A 19,841-nucleotide genomic window follows, 5' to 3' on the forward strand; every position below is an offset into this window, starting at 1 on the left:
TTTTACTTGTGTTTGACATGCACTATTGTACACACAATTGTACTATCACACAACTGTACTAGTATCACCAACCAGCACGAGGTTGTTCCACGCCTCCTCTATCTCTACCACCAGCGTCGTCTTCAACCTCACTGGTGGATCTAATGCCCAATTTCTGGGCCCTTCAAGAAAAAAAAAAGGGCTCAAATTAAAAAGCCATGTGGTACAATGAAACTATTGTCCAATTGTATTGCACAGTAGAAACACTATTTTGAGAATTAAACCAAAAAGAGCGTCAGAACTAAGAGGAGAAAGAAAAGATAAAAAGTAGACAAAAAACTAGTTTTTCTATAGACTCACTGGCCAGGCCAGTATATTGAATAGTTACTGTAAATAAGCTGATTATTTGTATTGTTATCGTTAACAAACCCTTGTCTTGAACATCTACAAAAGGAAAAGCAAGGCAAAAAAAAAAAACAATTAGTTTATGCAGGTAACACATATGTACCTTTTAGTTGATTTAATCAGTATAAATCTTGTCAAAAAGTGTTTCTAAAGAAATAAAAACTATAATTATAACACTAGTGGTGAGATTTAGTTGGTAAACTTCAGTAATGAACTTTTAGTCGGTGAGCTTTAGTGTGACCAATTTAATGTGCCAATAATTAGGTCTTTTCTGACACAGATACGCCAGTTCATTCATGTCAACTTTTATCAACTTTGAATATTTTGTCAACTTGTTCAACCTTTGATGTTGAATTAAACATGAAGAAAAATTTCCTATATGTAGGCCCAATTTCCTGGGCATCGCTCGTAACTATTCAAATATAAAGTATAAGCGGTTGGTTGTTTAACATGTTTCATGTTTTTGTTTCTTTTCAAAACATGAAACATATAATCAAGATGGATTTCTTTACAATGACAGATTCACATATGAAAATGAAACATAATGTTTAAGAAAGATGTATATAGGTTTGGACTTGTAAAGATATTCAAATACATATGTATATATATATAGAGAGAGAGAGTCAAGTTTGTTTCAATTGGAAACTTTAAAACATTCCTTGCAAAGTAATAAAAAAAAACAAAAAAAACGGCAAATCCTTGTTCAACAAAATCAACCCCAACTTAGTCATCCCTCCCCCCCCCTCAAAGGAAAGAAAAAGAGAGAAGTGCACATAGATTTTTGCTCTTCTACTTCTTTTTTTTTTGGTTTTTTTATTTGGATATCAACTGATTATCAATTGGCATTCAGTTTTCAAGGTATTAATTGTTAAACCCGTTTCCATTAATCATTGAATAAACTAATTTATTCAAATAATTAAAATTTTAATTAAAATTTCTTTGTTCTTTTATTTAAAAAGAGAGTGAGAATTTTAATAAAGTACAAACACAAAAACTGCAACCTATAGTACAATTATTTTAGTGTGCTAACTAGAAAATTTGGTACACGATACAGGATACTCTCTCCATACAACATTAGTTCTACGGTATTATTCTCAAGACGGGAAAGGGAACAGATAAATTCACACGAATCTTTTACTACCGTAGGATTTCCACATTCCGTTCCAGCCCAGCTTCTTTTACAAGAACCAAAACAACTGGCAAAACCTAACAATTTTTTTTTTTTTTCATTCACTCATTTATTCATTCATTGACTTGTCTTACTGACACCTTTCAATTCAAACAGGCGTTTACTCATCCCACTCTTTGAGTCCGCTGTTCAAAAGAAAAAAGTTCTGTTTATTTTACCCAAGCCACCTTTTCCCCATATATCAAGGTTGAAAGCTAAACTTATCAATCCAACTTTCATTCATTTGAATATATATATATAAAAATTTTTTTTTTTCCCAAATTGTTAGAATTGTCCTTCTTTTACTCCACTGCAACATATTACTGCCACATAATACTGCTACAATTTACTCAATTGAATAGAGTACTCTTTTCCGCCAAGTAAAGGACTCACCGAAAAAGAACCAATCAACAAAGAATTTTAGAAACGACTTACATATCTTGGGGAATTGGAAACTGAGAGATCTTTATATACCTCGATATAAATAAGTTTTGATATTTCAGCTTTCAACATATTTGAAACCAGATTCCATTTTGATATTTTTACTTTGTTTTTTTTTTTTTCCTTCGTTTCTTTTCTTTGTTCCAACCAAAGGTGAGTTTCATCTTTTATTTTATTTTTCCCAGATAATTGAAACACTGGTAACTTACATGTACTGTTACTAGCAGAGCAACCAATAACAATAACAAAAACTACTATACTACTGTGCTATTACAGCTACTACTGTTCCACCATTTTTGAAACTAGCAGATTGTTTTGTTGCACAACAATTATAACTCCCAATTGAAACGAATTTATTGATTTGTGTGCCGCTTTTTTTTTCGCAGCTTTTGCTTTTTCCAATTAATCTCCCTATATTCACAAAACAAGTAAGACTGACCACGACAAGCTTCAAGTTCTTGTTCTTTTTTTGTTTTTTTTTTTGACCAGGAACAACAAACAACACATCCATCCTTTATTTTTGGTTTTCTAGAATCTTGGTAATTCAAAATCACTCACATAACGTAACATCGATAAAAATTCAAAGAATCACCACTTTGGAGTAGTGTTTCACTTATACTATAGTCACGTGACTAGACACAAAAGGAAGAGATTCGAATCAATCAAAGCCGTTTTTACGCAAGGTGACTTTTTTTTTTCGTTTCTTTTTTTCAATTTTTGTTTTGTTTTTTTTTTTTTGTTTTTCGCAGCCAAAACTACTTGCTAAATGTCAACTACTGTTTTAACTAAGGAAAGCAGGATTCTGGCACGGAAACAAGTTGACGAGTCGCTACGTCTTATAGAAGATTTGAAGTTTTTTTTAGCTACTGCACCGGCTAATTGGCAAGAGAATCAGGTAATTAGAAGGTACTATTTGAATCATGATGAGGGATTTGTCAGCTGTGTATTCTGGAATAATTTATACTTTATAACGGGAACTGATATAGTGCGATGCATAGTATACAAGTTTGAGCATTTTGGAAGGAAAATCATTGATCGGAAGAAATTTGAGGAGGGGATATTTTCAGATTTAAGAAATCTCAAATGTAATGTTGACGCCGTTTTAGAGCAACCGAGATCTGAGTTTTTAGAGTTTTTGTTCAAAAATTCATGCTTGAGAACTCAGAAAAAGCAAAAAGTGTTTTTTTGGTTTAATGTGCCTCATGATAAACTAATGGCTGATGCTCTAGAAAGAGATTTGAAAAAGGAAAAAATGGGTCAAAATCCAACTACAATAGCCCTTAGGGAACCGGCCATTGGCTTTCAATACGATGAAAGTTCAAGTTTGTACAATCAATTAGCAAAACATATGGAAAATCAATTACAAAATGACTTAATAATGAGTCCTGAAAGTTTAGATCTGAAAAAAATCGATAATATTAGCTTGCTACCTCAAGAAAAACAAAACGAGGAAAGTGATAGGTCGTCTCCGGAATACATCTCCACAACAAGAGGTAAAGATGACTATAGTTTCCTCAATGAAGCAACTCCTCAGCAGTATAAGAACAATTCGGATTATGAGGACGACGATGACTTCCCGTTAGATTATTTCGATACAACTCAATCTTCTGATGGATATATTAACTTGGACCCAAATTTTCAAACTGGTTATTATTCAAGTATGGTGGATGATAACTATGCCAATTTCATCGACCCGACAATCTTTTTGCCCAACTCAAGCTTTCAATCAACCTCTGCCGCTGCCAATACCAATACTAATGCCACTGCCACCGCTAATGTTTCTGCCAATCAAGTTGCTTTAAACGACGAATATCTTATAGAACAAGCTCAACCTTTGAAGACTCCAATACTACCTCCAATGTCCACAAGCTCTCTACAACCCAAATCTTCAACAGCAAAAGCATTTGCGTTTCATAATCCCAATGGTGGGGAGGAGCTTTTCTCATTTACTCAAACATCAATTACTCCTTCATTTCAGCAGCCCGTACCGCCTAAATTCCAAAGTAATATAAAGACTCATCGACAGCAACCTGTAAAGACCGTACATCAATTTCAAGTTGCTTCACAACCACAATATCCTTATTACGAACACCTTCAACAGTATGCAACAGAATTACCCATAGGGTACAGCAGTAACATGATCCATCCTGATAACGAGCTCTGGACCAACCAGACAGTCTTTTCTAATCAAGCTGCTGTCCCCGTTGTCCCTGCTGCCTCAATGTTTGATCCGTCTGGTGGGTATACTCAGAATTTATCGCAACAACCATATATGATGATAAACGACCAAGACTTGATGACTTTTCCATCAATGAATCAGACTATGATGATGGCGGTGCAACCACTGCAACCACCACCCTTGCCACAGCAACAGCAACAGCAACAGCAACAACAACAACAACAACAACAACAACAACAACAACAACAACAACAACAACAACAACAACAACAACAAGCTCAACAACAAGCTCAACAACAACAAGCTCAACAACAACAAGCACAACAACAACAAGCACAACAACAACAATATCAGCAAGCACAATCAGTACTTCTGAATTTTCCGTATCAGGAGATCTCACTACAGCAACAATTAAGTGCGAAAATGATGAAAAAGAAAAGGCAGATGCAACTGCAACTGCTACAGTTTTCCAAAGCTGGCTCTGTGATTACTGGAAGAGGTAACGGGGGCGGCGATATAACGAAAAAACCTCATTACGAAAAAGAAAAACACCATCTATCTTTGACGGAAGTGGTCAATTCAAAAGCAACAAGGGTTAGAAATAAAGAGGAATGTTGATTAACTATTCAATGAATATTATGCCTTGTGTTTTTCAGCTGGTTCTGCAAGGTACAAGAAGAGACAAAAAAGGAGGAAGACGCAGCGGGGGAAGCAGAATTGGAAAAGACTTTGTACCCGAAACATGATTCATTTCATTATCGATTAAATTATCTTTCTTTTTTTTTTTTTTAATTTTATACTGCATTACAAATACATATACATATACATATACATACACATATATATACATATACATATAAATATACATATATATTATTTCCATACACTCTCTTTTGGATTCTCCCATGTCACTGGCACATTTATCTCTGACTATAAAATTCAATCAACCTTTGTTGAGATATCGAATACCTTCCTTTCATTTTGTTCAATATTTGTTTCAGTTCTGAAGTTAAGGAATCGTTTCTTAATAAACTACTATAGCACATTGTTGCCGAGCGTCTGTAAATGACTTCACTCTTTGTGAATAATTTCCCCAATATATTGTCTAACCGATACAATTTCTCTTCATTCAAATCGGAGTCTTCAATTAATATCTTTGCTAGAAAATTTAAACACATGTCCAGTATGCTTATCGACAAGTTTTTCTCCTTTTCTAGATAATCTAATGCAATTTTGGCAAACGATGATTTCGTTTCAGTGTGATTTATATTTAAAATGATCTCATTCCATGCAATGTATAATTCGCTATCGAGTTTGATATTGTAGCAAGTATGGTAAAAGATATTCCAAATTTGATTCATATCTATGCTTTCATCATATTTGAATATTTGTCTGAGAAGGTATAATCCACTCATGATCTGATCGTGATTCAATTTTTTTATGTTTTGAAAGTATGCCAATAATCCATTGGTTAGTTTGTATTTACCTTTAGTCAAAAAATATTCTCTAAATTCGAAATCCGCTGTCGCCAATGGCTCCAAAGTTTCTATTATTTTCAAAACTGGCGAGTCCTCGATATTTTCAATACCAAAAAGATTTGATAAATCAAAACAGTTTTTTTCAAATTGATCAATATTCGATAAACCTAAATTTAATGACCCCAATCCATAAGTTAGTCTCCAAAATTTATAATTATCCCATGTCTTTTCACTTCTTGATGTAGGTTGATATTTATTATCTTCGTAGATGTTAATCTTTCTCTTATTGGGCAAAGGGTTCAATGGATCAACTTGCTCTATAATTGCTTTTAACGATTTCAAGTCGGCTGATTTCGACATGTTTTTGGTTATATGCACTTGAGCAAGATCGGTAGCTAATGAATCTGGCTGCTCGACAGTGGTGGTAATCCCGTGACTTTGAGGGAGTTCTTCAGCGGCTAATGATTTAGCAAGTTTCAAAGGATGTGCACCTACAAATGGATCATTCCTAAGTGTAGCCGCAGCAGCAGATGATGATGAAGACGATGAAGACGATGATGCTGATGCTGATGCTGATGCTGATAACGATGACAATGAAGAGGAAGGTTTTTTTTGGTTAATGCTTTTGGAGAATTGAGTTTCCTTTTCGCGAGGATTCAATTGGGTAAACTCGAAAACAGATTTATTCAATGGTTTATCAATAGCAACTGCGTTATCGACACCAACGATTAGCTCAATCTCTTCTCTCAAATCGATTTCGGTATCTTCAAGCAACAGGATGAACCTACTGCTATCTATAGTATAAAGTTGACAAAATAATTGTTTCAATATATCATAGACCTCAGTACTTTTGAATACAAGAACCAGTCTAAACAATTCACTCAATAAATCTCCAAATTGTACATCAGTGACTACTATCTTTGTTAGCAAAATCAGAAGAAACTCTAGAACCAGCTTGGCGATTTCCATCTGGTATGCGGATATTTGTAATTTGAGATTGTGACTGCCAACAATTTCAGGAGAGTCAACGGTACTAGCAAGCAACTGCAAACTGGCTTGGAAAAAAATTGGCACTTCAATACATGAGGTGATTAAATCCAAAATACGCTCATCAGACCCCTTAAAGACCAAAGCACAAATCCGAACAAAATCGTCGGTTGTGAAAAGCTTTGAGGATTTCTTGAAAACCAAATCATTGAATGTTAGCAATGGTTTTAGTAAACTAACATCTTTTTCAGAAATATACTTTAGTCGACTTTTAACCACGTGCGAACTTGTAAAATCCTCATTACCTATAATGGCGTATTTCAATAAATTCACTCCTTCCATTATATCACCAGAATTCCTTGACGACAAAAAATCAACAATGGGATCCCTTTGGTCAACAAAAAGCTTGGAATTATCCATAATTGGCTCGGATAACACAGTACGATTCCGTTCAAGTGAAATAACACGATCTCCATGAAGTGGAGATCTTGTCAGAATTTCAGTTCTACTTCTAAGTTGCTCCCTTGCACTCGTATTGTTATTGTTGTTATTGTTATTATTATTATTATCATTAGCAGTAATTGTAGTGGTAGTTGTACTACTACTAGAGTGGTATGTACTTTGTGGAGTCCAACTCGATGCTCTAGGGGTGGGTCTATTTCTAAATTCGTTTTTCTCCAATTTTGTTTCAACTTTTGATACACTTCTTTGTGGCTTAGGCAAAGGATTGGATGGTAATGCTCTTTGTGTAGGTTCATAAGTGGTACCAGTACGAGAGGATGGCCGGCTATACCTAAGCTCCCTATTCTTTTCCAAAATTTGCTTCTTTAAAGATTGTCGAGATGGCTTTGTTGTCAACATCTTGGGGGTTGTTGCTAGGACCCCAAGCTCCTTTTGTGATCTTTCCAATGCTTTTATTGTCATTGCATCCAACTTCTTTAATAACTTATCCGACTCCTCTGGAAATATCCTGGAATAGCACCAATAACAATCCTTAGACACTTGTCGCACATTTGGATTTGCATCTTTGAGCAATTTCGTCAACAACTTATTAGTAGATTCTATAATAGTACTCACATGATGCCCAAAAAACGTAGAATCCATACCATATCTCAAGAGTAGTATTTGCAACCAGATCGCGGAATATGACCTTGGTTGAAAATTTCGTTCCTCCATTGCAGTCATCACTTTTTGTACTAGTCTTTGGTTATATGGCAAGTTGGCAAATAAAGCTGCCGTTACCATATTAGCATTTGTTGAGGTAATATTTTTGGTGGAAAGACAAAGTTTCATCAATGTTGGAAATATGAGTTCTGCAACAGGCTCAAATTCGGCACTTAGTATAATGGCGCATTCCTTGATCAATTGGCAGCCATGTGTACATAGAGTAGTTCTAAGTGAGCTAGCTCCCTTGCAAATCCCCGTAACAAATGAACGCAAGCAATTCAACAAGTCACTAAGATATTCGTGAGGAGCATTTCCTCGCAAAATTTGTCGAGCTTCAATTATCTTCTTTTCTCGCATTTTCCAATTTGACTCTGTTTCTTTTCCTTCAAAGTAGGGTTCAAACGAGTCAAATATATTGTATAAATCCGTCAGCCCTTGTACTTCTTGCGCACGCACGCTTTTTACTAGCTCATAATTAACTTTGTTCAATAAGACAGAAAGACGTTCCTCAAAAGAGAAACCATCCACGCCATCGTCTTTATTCGACGATAACAGATTGTCGCGTTCAATTTGTCCCTGGATATTTGGAGCAAGATTTGTTGTATTTTGTCGAGACAAAGACAGCAAGTTGCTCAGAGATGTTTGTGGAGGTAGTATCCTAGAAGCAACTGCGCTTGAAATCTTGTTTGTTTCAATTTCTTCTTGCAAAGCTTTCACAAGGTTGGCATCTTTTGAATTAGAGACAACTGTACTGGTTAATTCTCTTACCGCTTGTAATAAAACATCATTCAGTGTATTATTGGCAACAAGTTGTAAAATGTGCGGGATAAAAGACATAACATTGAACTTCAAGCTAACTGTCTTCAAAACTTGGTTCATCCATCGGATAGACTCTATAGCTATTTGCAAATTATTAGCTGTTGTTGTTGTTGTTGTTGTTGTTGTTGTGAATGATATTTTCATTAAGGCATTTTCAACGTCATCTGGTGCGCTAAGCCAATAATCCTCAAGCGCCTTCTTAGCAGCGGCAGTACTACTAGTTCCCTTGAATTTGTTGATAATAACAGGAAGGATCAAGAAACTTTGATCCTTTAGGATGTTACCGGATTTATCCTGAACGCTGATACGCTTAATCAAATATGATAATGAGTTGAAACTGACATTCAGTATTCCCAACTCAGGAACCTCCAACCCTTTCATTATAACTTGCAAATAAAGCGGCACTTGTGTCAAATCAATCATATCCTTCTTAATATGGGTCTTGAGTGTTTGAATATGTCGTAACTTATCCTCATTATTAAAACTATCTGATGTAAACACCAGCATCATCTCGCTAGACAAGGGGCGAAATTCTGTCATAACAAAACTGAGTAACCCTTTCCAAGTATTTATATCTCACGTAACTGTTTTACTACCCTTTGGTTGCACTCACGGAAAGTTGATGATCGTTTGTATGCAATTGCTTTATTATGATCCCTATTCTTAACAATATAATATGTGTTATGTCAAAAGAGTTTTTCGCTCTTCAATTTCAAAACAAATCGCAAACACGCGAAAAAATGACAGATGGGGCAGAGCCGCACGACGTCAACTCGACGCGTTGGTCGACCGACACTATCTCAACACTATCGAGCAGAGCGAGATAGTGGAGCACATTGACTAGTTCAACACTATCGAGCAGAGCGAGAAAGTGTTGTTCCTATTTGGTTGATACGTATTTTCCTTCTCCTTAGTTTACATTGTTTTCCAGAGAACAAGAAAACAGAGTAAGAAAACAGAGAAGATGAAAAGAAAGAATATAGTAGAGAGGATGTAGCAGAAAAGATGAATAGATAGTAGAGAGTTGAAAGTAGAGAGTACACAGTAGAGAGTACACAGTAGAGAGTACACAGTAGAGAGTACACAGTAGAGAGTTGAAAGTAGAGAGTTGAAAGCAGAGAGTAGAGAGAAGTGATGATATAGAGAGGAAAAGATGAATATAGGAGAGAAGATGAATATATAGCAGAGAGTAGAGAGTAGGAAAAAGCAGAGAAAAAAAGAATCTAGTAAAGAAAATAGCAGAGAGAATATAATAGCAGAGAGAATATAGTAGCAGAGAGAATATAGCAGAGGATAGCAGAGGGAATATACCAGAGGATAGCAGAGAGATGAATATAAAGGATACAAGTTCATCATGTCTCCTCTCCTTCTCCTTCTCCTCTACCTTCCTCTCTTTATCCTTATCTTCTACCTCTACTTCTAACCTCCATCTGTATTCTTTTCTTCTTCTTCTTTTCTTCTTTTCTCTCTAATCTTTTATTCATTATATTTCCCTTCTCTTTTTTATTCATTGTATTCCTCCCTCTCTGTATTCCTTTTCTTTTTTTTCTCTTTATATATTTTCCTATTCTTTTATTCTTTATTTACACTAAACTCTATTTATATTTCCTTTATTTATTTTCCTTTATTTATTTTCCTTTATTTATATTTCCTCTTGTCTTTATTTCCTTTATTTACTTTCCTCTTGTCTTTATTCTTTCTCTTATGCTTCGAACGGATAACTTCCCCTTACTAGATACTCAAGAAATCACCTCGTGTTTTCTTGAATGCGACTTTGATGTGAGCCTTGAGCTAGTCAACAAGCCCACAAGCGCGTTTATGATGAATCTATGCACCGTGTTTGTAGAGGTGTTTATGGGAATAGATAATATAAGGGAAAGGGCATCTAAGGATTTTGCAACAGAGGTATCCTCTGTCGATAAATCCTCTGTTGCGCTTGTTGTGCTATTCACCTTCTCCTCCAAGTTTTTTAAATCAATTGGAGTTTATGACTTGACGATATGCGATCTCAGCAGACCCGACCCGATAAGAGTTAAAAGACTCTTATCGGCTGTGGTCAACTTTATGCGATTCCGTGAAAAGATTTCAGTGGACCTTGAGCCATTGGCTATAGAGGCGGAAAACACAGTGAAGGGGGTGAGGGACTTACAAGATGAAGCTACCCGGTTGGCCACCTTGATTTCTGAGACAACTGCCAAAATACAGTATGGTCCAGAAGGGAAGCGACATGATATACAGTATGTGCACAACTACAACAAGAAACTAGAGGCCAAGTTAAGGAACTTAAAAGGAGAGCAGGAGAGGTTGACGCGACAGCATGAGGAGTACAAGTGTGAAAAGAATGTATTAGCAGAAAGATTAAGGGATGTGACATTCCTCTGTGATGAGGCACAAGCTCATATTGAACAGATGAAGGGGCTACTCAATACTGACATTGGAGTTCTCACCAAAATCATTGAGGATTTGAGGAGTGAGGCAGAGACAAGAGAGCGAGAGTGCACTTTATTTCAACAGCAGTACCAGAATATTGGAAAGACTATTGACTCAGTACAAGTATGCAAGGTCAAGATGAGAGAAATCACTAATTTAGCAGAAGAGCTTAGAACTGTGTTCCAAATGCACGGCTCTGAAGGAGTAAAGCTTATGAAGGCTAGAGACCATATGCACCAGCTCCAACATGACTCTGACGAGTTGCAGAACCAGATTGAGATCTCTCAGAGTCAATTAGAGAAAATGTCCAGAAAGTATGAGGATCTTATAGTGCAGCAGGAAAAGAGACAGGTTGCGTTGCAGAAGCGATTAGATGAGGCCAAGACATTTCTCGATGAGACATTTGCTTCACAGTCTCATCAAAGAGATGTGCAGCAAATCACTATGAATGAGATTGCGCAATTGCAGAGAGACACTGAGCAGATGAGCGAGGCATTTGAGAAAATGGTGAAAACTAATCAACACAAACTAACTCACTTAAATGAGGCTATAAAACAATACATGGAGGGTCTAAGAAATAAATAGATACATAGCTATCATCTAGCGCCTCCTCTATCATACTCCCCTATCATACTCCCCTATCATCCTACCCTCTATCATCCTCCCCTATCATCCTCCCCTCTATCATCCTACCCCCTTTTTTTCTCCTCCCCTTTTGTAATCCTCTTACTTGTTGTGATCATAGACGCTACAAAACAATCCACACCCAATAAAAAACATTCCTCAATGCATTGATAAACTCCTCTAATATCATCTCCTGCACTTCCTTTGGAAGTGCCTGGATCATCTGCGAATTGGAAAGGAGCGACACCACATCACTGCCTATTATATTTTTTTTTATATAGGATGTCCCCGTTTGTGTAAATATGAGCTGCACTATAGTAACAGAAACTATTGATTCCAAGCTCTTCATAAAGTTCATAAACACAGTAACCATAATCAACGCTTCTAGAGTATCCACCTCTAATTGTGCACTCAACAAAGGGCTCTGAAACTGGAGACCAATTGAAATCCCAGAGACTACCATAGCCAAAATCGGCACCCCTAAGCCAGTATCTCTACCTACTACCCTAGTGAGCTTCACATTCCATAAAGATGGAGTTGCACAATGACGACTCTGGAAAAATGTAGAGGTATAAAGCAATGCGACCTAGAAGGTCTCGATTACTATAGAGGAGGGAAGAAGGAAGAGGTAAAGCTATGAGATCTATAAAGCAATGCGACCCAAAATATCTATAACCTATCAAGTGTTAACTATCTGCTTGCAGTTTTCTGCGGTTACTCAAATTTTTTATAGTCGAAAGGATATCGGCTGAGTTTTCCTCTACTAAAACGTTTTGAACGTTACCAAAAAAGTCTGTCAAAAGAACGTCATGTACATCTCTTTCAAACAAATCTGTTCGTATTCCAGGGTTCGAGTGTACATTTTCAAAAGTGAAAACCTCAAACAACTTATCCATTGTAATTTTGGAATTGCGGTCAATTTTCTCAAGAAAATCCAATGCATAGTAAGTAAACCGGTCAATTACAGCAACACCAATATCCATATCTGAATGGTGACTATACGAACTTTCATCTATTCGCGATGACCCCACGCACAATATATTGGGAGAGTAAATCTTCTCGTACATCGTATTGGCCTGGCATGTATCAATCATAAAAAAGATCTCATTATATCTCTTCTTCTCGTGCATCTGCTCAAAGGCATCGGCAATATCATAAGCGCTAATCTCCTCGGCATCTTGAAACTTCAAAAATTCATTGCCCCCGTGCCCAGTCAAATAGATTAGTATATTTGAGTTTTCGTCCGTCAACAATCGCTTCGAGCGCGGCTGTTCGGGACCCCACCTATCAGTTAGCAATCTTATAAAATTCTCAACTGTAACTTCGTAGCCCCTGTAGTCCACCTCAACACTGTCACCATAGAGATCTAATGCTTGATCCATATTATTGAAAACGGTTCCGGGGAACGCGTTCCTCGAATTACATGCAATATCATCGGCTTGCATCAAGATTATTTGAGAATCCGGTATACCTAACCTCTTTACGGTACGATAGAAACTAAGCGCATTGGCCATATGACGATAGTTGAACCAAAATCTTGATGTCGAGACCAAGACCGCCCAATTATTGGTATGATTTGACTGATTACCAAAACTTTTCGGTACCTCTTCATTTGCAACTTCAGTAATAGTCTCGGCTATAACCAACCCCGATACAAGAAACGGCGTAAGTATGGATAATAACCTCATCTTGGAATCTCAAATCTTATCTCGGCCCTAATAATTTGTATACATCAGAGAGCGTTTGCTTACAATTTCTATGTCTCTTTTTCAATGATGAACTTTTTTTTTTTTCTTTCTTTTCTTTCAATATATATATATATACACCCCAAAAGGGATCTATCTCTATACACTTTGACTCCGAGTCGTTGCTTCTCTTTTAAGCTTTATTATATTATTGACTATCTGATAAAACTTCATGTTCTCATAATCGGTTTTTCCTTGATATCTTAAAGCAAAAAATAACCTACAAACCATTGCTTGTCGCTCTTTCAGTAACACTTCAATAAAATATTTATGAACCTCTGGAAAGGACATCTTGGGTTTCTTAAATTTGAAGTAATTCTCTATTCTTGGTTTCATTCTTGACAAAAGCCACACTGCTTGTCTTGGAGAGGCCTTTCTTGCAAAATTGTTGCATTTTTCCGCATACACAGTGTGCTCTTTAAAGTCCTTTTCCAACTTGCGCAAAACCTCCAACAAGTTCCTTCCTTCATAAAGAAGTTTACATGAATTATCATCATGACTGCACTGATATAATTTGAACACATTGGTACTTGCGAATCTCTTTAAAAGGAAATAAGTATCGTCTTTCCCAAATAAGCCCCAAGTGTAACCGTTCGATATTGCTATCCACGGTAAACGGTTTTTAAACATTACTTGATTGACTAATTCGGTATCTCTAAACACTCTGTCAGGTATCGAAAATACGTCTTCTTCTTCGAGTCTCAATACTTTTCGATTATGAAGTTGCAAGATCCTGGCAATGGCTTGCGTTCGACTCTTGGCCGATAGATGTGCATCATTCAATATACCTCCTCCTTCATTTTCTTCCTCAATCATCATCTCCACTTCCTCTTCTTCCTTGAGGTTTTCTTTCTTTTTAAAGGAAATTTTTTCTCCCTCCAAGGTTGCTTCAACATCAATTCCCTCAAGTGTGTTACCCACCAAGTCCACAATATGACAGCATGTTTTGCCCTCGTGCAACCTCAAACCTCTCCCAATCATTTGAGTCAGAAGCGTTCTCGACAAGGTTGGTCTGGCCAAGATTATCGAGTCAATGTTTGGTATATCGGTTCCCTCTGTAAATACCGCAACGTTGCACAATATGGGGATCTTGCCCATTTTGAAGTCTTCAATTAATGCAGCTCTCTCAAATTTGGCTGTGTTTCCCGTAACGTACTGTGCATCTATTCCTTGCAAATGAAATTTAGAGCACAAGTCAATGCAATGCTCGATATTGACGCAAAATATCAATGTACTTCGACACTGTGTATTTTCTTTTAAGCGCATATAGGATAGCACTATTGTCTCGTTGAAGTCAATCTCTCCCATTCTCTGATACAATTCTCTCAAATCATAATCTTTTCTCACTTTGGCAACACTTTGCAAATTCATTTCTTCAACTTTGGCTCTATGGATCTTGGGGTGTGCTAGCTCTCTCGCTTGTATCATGTCCACCAAAGACCTCTCATACACAATCTCATCAAAAACATGGCCCAATGCCCGTTTGTCAAGTCTCGCCAAAGTCGCAGTAAAGCCTATCACGCTTATATGCAGCTCTTCTTTGCGAGCGCCAAAGTGGTCCAATATCCTTAAATACGATGACGCGGGTGCATGGTGACATTCATCAATTATAATGCTCTTAAACTCCAAAGGATTGAACCTCATTAGCCGCTTGGTCATACGCAATGTCTGTACAGATGCAACCACGACATTATCAGTTTCTTGTGACTGAAGCGGGCTCAACTCGCAACCTACTTGATATCCGGGATTCATTGCCCTGATTTTCAATACTGCTTGCTCTACCAATTCACGCGTGTGCACCAACACAAGAACCTTATATCCCGATCCACAATCCATTGGTTTGAGGTGCTTGATCAAGTTTGCAAATATGACGGTTTTCCCACCACCCGTTGCCACAACTACCGCTGGTTTTCGAACTCCCCTTTCCAAGGCCGATAAAACCTTATCAACGGCATTTTGCTGGTAGTCTCGTAATTCAAACCTTGGTTTCACATCAAATAAACTTTCCAATTGCTGGTTTTCTGGCAAATGGGGGTCGGCTATGAGACTTGCATTTTGCTGTTCTTGAGTAAGGGGGGCCATTGTCCCCATACAAGTTGTACTTGTAGTCGCATGGTAACGGTTTACTAGTATCTGATCATACCGTTTGTTATAAGAACAATACCGAAAAACCCATGACGATGAGCGTCGAGTTATAAACCGTGTGGCAATACGACCAATAAAATATTGTGTATCAAAGCATGAATGACATTTCATAGGTGATAATGTAGATAGAGTCTATTCTAAATCGAGTCAATTTTGTGTTATTGTATATGTGACCCCACCTGTAAGTATTAGCTTTTTTACAGCGACAGACCCGACCAGTTCGACCAATGCTTGTAATCCTCTGTCAAGGATCAAGTATTAGAGTATCACGATGGGCAAACAAAACGGGGACTTTATATCCTTTTCCCCAAGCTTGATGCGTAATGAAAAAATTCAGTTTCACGTTTGTTTTGAAATTTTCCCACTCTGAAAAATCGGTGAAATGAATTTGTTCAAGGATGTAGCTTAGAGAATCAGAGGTGATTAACAGATATGTTCCTTTTTCTTATTATTCTTTTTTTTTCAGAGGAAACTGTATAAATAAAGAAACTGTACAACTAACTGGTATATATATCAACTCTAGATCTCTTATCAACATTGTGGTGGTACAATTCCTTCTCGCCGTCTACTAGTGTCACAGATGTACTAGTCTCTGAATTCAAATTTGGAGGAAGGATACTTAATACAATGTAATTCCCATCATCAAAATCAACAGATCTGCTTGGTCTTATAAACTGGCCGGGGTTCACAACCACAACACCCTTGACTACTTTTGCAAATACTTTCAATTCTGATGGTAGTATAATAATATCAGGTAACGAATCTCCCAATTCTGTCAATCCCAAGTAAGGCATCTCCAAAGAGGATCCACCTGTTGTTACTTCTGATAAAAACTCGCCAGATGCTCCGCCTCTTAACTCTGCATCGTTGTCGGGCTTGGTATTAGCAACGGAACCAGGGACCACTGGATAATATCGTCTTTGATCAAATACATGTTGTATTATCCTTTCAAATCTGTTATTGGATATAGTGTCATCATTGCATTTGTAAACGTCTTTTAAATCCTTAAACACATCGAGATTTGATGAACCTATCAATATCTCGTTTAGTGCAAAACTAGATGGGTTTGGAAAAGTTTTTACATTTTTGGGAATTTGAAATTTCCTTCGGTCAAAGGGCCCTTGTGGATATGAACAATGACTAACACAACTATCCTTTAAGGATGGTATTAAAATTATTTGCATTTTGGAATCTATTTTCTTTAATATGGGTGTGATTAGTTGTGTGAAAACCTCGTCTAAATTTCTTGGCTGCTGCTGTTGATAATGATGCTGATCTTTGCCAAAGCTAAAGTCACCATCTTCTACTACTTTATTTGTTAGATCGATGAAAGGACCATTCAAAATAATCACATTTGGTCGAATATCGGTATTTATCTTTTCTACCAAGTTCTCTAGTTTGGAAAAGTCTAGATTGTTCTGATTGGAGTATGGGCCAGATGCCACTAAAATCTTCATTCCAGAGTTATTTTGAAAATCTTCAACTTCGGCCAATTCGTCTTTGGTAGAAACGGGAGTTCCCAATTGCGGTAACTCCATCACTTCTTCTACATGGAAAATTTTACCTGTTGGATTCTTACCTCTCAAAACAACAATCTGTCCAGGAAAGAAGGAATACCCGCTCAATGCACTAAAATCCAAGCCAACTCTTTGGCCAATTCCCGATAATCTTGAAGTTTCTAAAAAAAGTGAAGAGCTGTTCAAAGTTTCTTTGTCGTAGCTTGGCGAATCAGGAACAATTCTCCCACAGCAGAGTATATCAAACTGTGAGCTAACACATGGATTTCCAAACTGTAGATCCAACGATTGGTTGTGTTTCTGGTATAAATCGGCCATAGTATCGATTTGGTCATCAAGCACATCTGCACTTTCAAGCAACTTCATCTGCATTGTACGAAATTTGTATTTTGCAGGGTCAAAATTTGCTGTTATTCGTATCGGGTTGTGTTCAACTTTTTTGCCAAAACCATCCATTTCTTCTATATGCGGGTTTAATGTCTCTAAGAGTCTATGTGATTCTCTTGGCTGCTTTATCGGAGAAGAGTTGAGAATATTGCTGTTGCTGTTGTTGGTGGTGGAGGTTTCGTGCTCTTTAATAGGAGATGACGCCTTGTTGTCGCTATTATAGTCCATTTTTCTTCTCTTCAACTGAGGAGTACCGGGACTACTATCATAGCTGCCACTATTTAAATTTTTCGTAACGAGTGGTTTTCTTACACTTGAACCTACCTCCTTAATTGTTTTCTTCAAATTCGGGGTAAACCTACTATTAGAAAGCTTTTTTTGCAAAAATTCATGAAATTTGATCAAATTCGACATATTGAGCTCTAAATCATCTTGGACTTCTGCTACATTGAATGACTCCCATTCCAAGTAAAGTTCCTCAACATCAAGATTGAAAATTTGTGTTAAAGTATGCAATTTGTCGTACTCATCGTCGGAAAGCTTGGTAGATGGACCAAAAGTCTTAACCACTTGGCCCAGAAATGTCCCTTCAACAGTCATAAATACTTTGCTAATGCTATATTGACAATTACTCCTACTAATGATGGTAATATCTCTTATAGTAAAGAGAATGGGAAAAAATGAAATGTATAAAAAAAAAAAAATATTGAGACGCGTCTTGTAAAATGGTAGCAGAGAAATGAAGAGTTTGGTATCAATCAACATAAGATGATGGTTGAAGAAGGAAGTTGAAGAAAAATAGTCTTATTGTGTATATGGACAGGAATAGTAAAACATGATTACAGGGTGAGTGTTTTGGGGGAAGTTTCTTGGCTTGGTTGTAAATTAATTTCACATTTTCTCGGCTAGGATTATTCTTGTTTGTTAGTGGGTTCATCATTCTCTTTCTGTTGGGGTAATTAGTCTTGTTCAGGTGCGCTCTCTTTAGTAGCATCATCCTGTTTGCTCTCTTTAGTAGCAGCATCCTGTTTGCTCTCTTTGGCATCATCCTGTTTGCTCTCTTTAGCATCATCCTGTTTGCTCTCTTTAGCATCATCCTGTTTGCTCTCTTTAGCATCATCCTGTTTGCTCTCTTTAGCATCATCCTGTTTGCTCTCTTTAGCATCATCCTGTTTGCTCTCTTTAATAGCGGCATCTTGTTTGCTCTCCTCTTTTTCCCCCCCTTCTTCTTTTACTTTTTCAAGAGGTTTTTCCAATTTGTCTCCTTCCTTTACTTCCTCTTTCCTCTTTTCATAAACCTTCTTTCCCTTGTTCCCCTTTTGCAACTTTTTCGCCTTATTTTCATTAAAGCTATTGCGTCTTTTAGTCACCTCATTTTGGCCAAATCTTTTACCACTCTCTCTCATTTCTTGGAATGTCAACAACGACATTTTCTTCAAAAGATCCTTCTTATCAACTTCTTGAGACTCTTCTGAGGAAAGTATACCTTTTTCAAAGGACAATTCGACATTCTTTACCAAGTATTGAGCATCTTCCTCAGTGCTGAGCTCAACATCAACAACTCCGAAAAATTCCTTCTTGGCCCTAGTTTTTATCATCCTAATCGAACAAAGCTTCTTTTCCTTTGGTAGAAATGGAAGAATCTTTTCGTTAAACCATTTCTCAACCTCGTCTTGCGTCAACTGGTGGGGAAATCCTTCAATATGAACAGTATTCTTTTTCTTGGTGCTCTTCACTTCGTTGATATCCTTCAAGGGGTCTTTTCTCTTGATCATATCATTATTTGAAGATAAAAGTAGCTTTTCGCTCTTCTTTAACGCATCAATAACCCTCTCCTCAGGCCTATATTGTTTCATTCTTCCAAATGTTAAAATCGTCTTCAACTCAACCCATCCATCATTGGATTCATAAATCTTCCATAAAAACTTATCTTGTTGTAAATTGGAGTCGGAAAAGTAAAATTCAACTTGCTTTCTGACTTTTTCATCAAAGTCTTCACCCTTGTATACAAATTCTGTCATGGTAAAAACTCTTTCTATCTGGCAATGCTATCAACAAATCCATGTGTTCTTACTGAATTCTTTTTTTTTTTTTTCTTCTTCTTCTTCTTCTTTCTTTCTTCTCGCTGAAAAATGAGATGAGATGAGATGAGATGAGATGAGCATCACCATAAAGAGAAGTCGATTATAACTACGAGCGCAGTTGTATATGAGCCACAAACAGCAACGCTGTTTCTTTCACCAAAGCTGTACTTCATTGTAAGTTATATAGATTCCAATAACTCTACATGCGTGCAAACGGATCGCTCACTTACTCAGCTTTACCATTTTTGTTCAAACAACTCTGTTCCATATCCCTTGTCTTTTTTTT

At 37.0% G+C, this 19,841-nt stretch overlaps 5 protein-coding genes across 5 annotated transcripts; 2 read left to right on the plus strand and 3 right to left on the minus strand. All coding sequences in view use genetic code 12, as the record gives it.

Annotated features, from left to right (window-relative positions):
* Window positions 1-2,759: 2,759 nt before the first annotated feature.
* Window positions 2,760-4,790, plus strand: CPH1 (homeodomain family transcription factor; the record flags this gene model as incomplete). Its single annotated transcript, XM_049322588.1, has 1 exon — window positions 2,760-4,790. One exon carries the CDS (start codon window positions 2,760-2,762, stop codon window positions 4,788-4,790), a length of 2,031 nt encoding a protein of 676 aa, XP_049181600.1.
* A 302-nt stretch (window positions 4,791-5,092) lies between these two features.
* Window positions 5,093-9,133, minus strand: KGF56_001463 (uncharacterized protein; the record flags this gene model as incomplete). The annotated part of the gene is made up of 1 exon (XM_049322589.1): window positions 5,093-9,133. One exon carries the CDS (start codon window positions 9,131-9,133, stop codon window positions 5,093-5,095), a length of 4,041 nt encoding a protein of 1,346 aa, XP_049181601.1.
* A 1,344-nt stretch (window positions 9,134-10,477) lies between these two features.
* NUF2 (kinetochore-associated Ndc80 complex subunit) lies at window positions 10,478-11,638 on the plus strand (the record flags this gene model as incomplete). The annotated part of the gene is made up of 1 exon (XM_049322590.1): window positions 10,478-11,638. One exon carries the CDS (start codon window positions 10,478-10,480, stop codon window positions 11,636-11,638), a length of 1,161 nt encoding a protein of 386 aa, XP_049181602.1.
* A 725-nt stretch (window positions 11,639-12,363) lies between these two features.
* Window positions 12,364-18,071, minus strand: KGF56_001465 (GPI8; the record flags this gene model as incomplete). Its single annotated transcript, XM_049322591.1, has 3 exons — window positions 12,364-13,373; window positions 13,647-15,555; window positions 16,146-18,071. 3 exons carry the CDS (start codon window positions 18,069-18,071, stop codon window positions 12,364-12,366), a joined length of 4,845 nt encoding a protein of 1,614 aa, XP_049181603.1.
* A 359-nt stretch (window positions 18,072-18,430) lies between these two features.
* LHP1 (Lhp1p) lies at window positions 18,431-19,492 on the minus strand (the record flags this gene model as incomplete). The annotated part of the gene is made up of 1 exon (XM_049322592.1): window positions 18,431-19,492. One exon carries the CDS (start codon window positions 19,490-19,492, stop codon window positions 18,431-18,433), a length of 1,062 nt encoding a protein of 353 aa, XP_049181604.1.
* Window positions 19,493-19,841: the final 349 nt, after the last annotated feature.

Source organism: Candida oxycetoniae, assembly GCF_023343755.2.
Source record: "Candida oxycetoniae strain CBS 10844 chromosome Unknown scaffold2, whole genome shotgun sequence".
NCBI lineage: Eukaryota > Fungi > Ascomycota > Pichiomycetes > Serinales > Debaryomycetaceae > Lodderomyces > Lodderomyces oxycetoniae.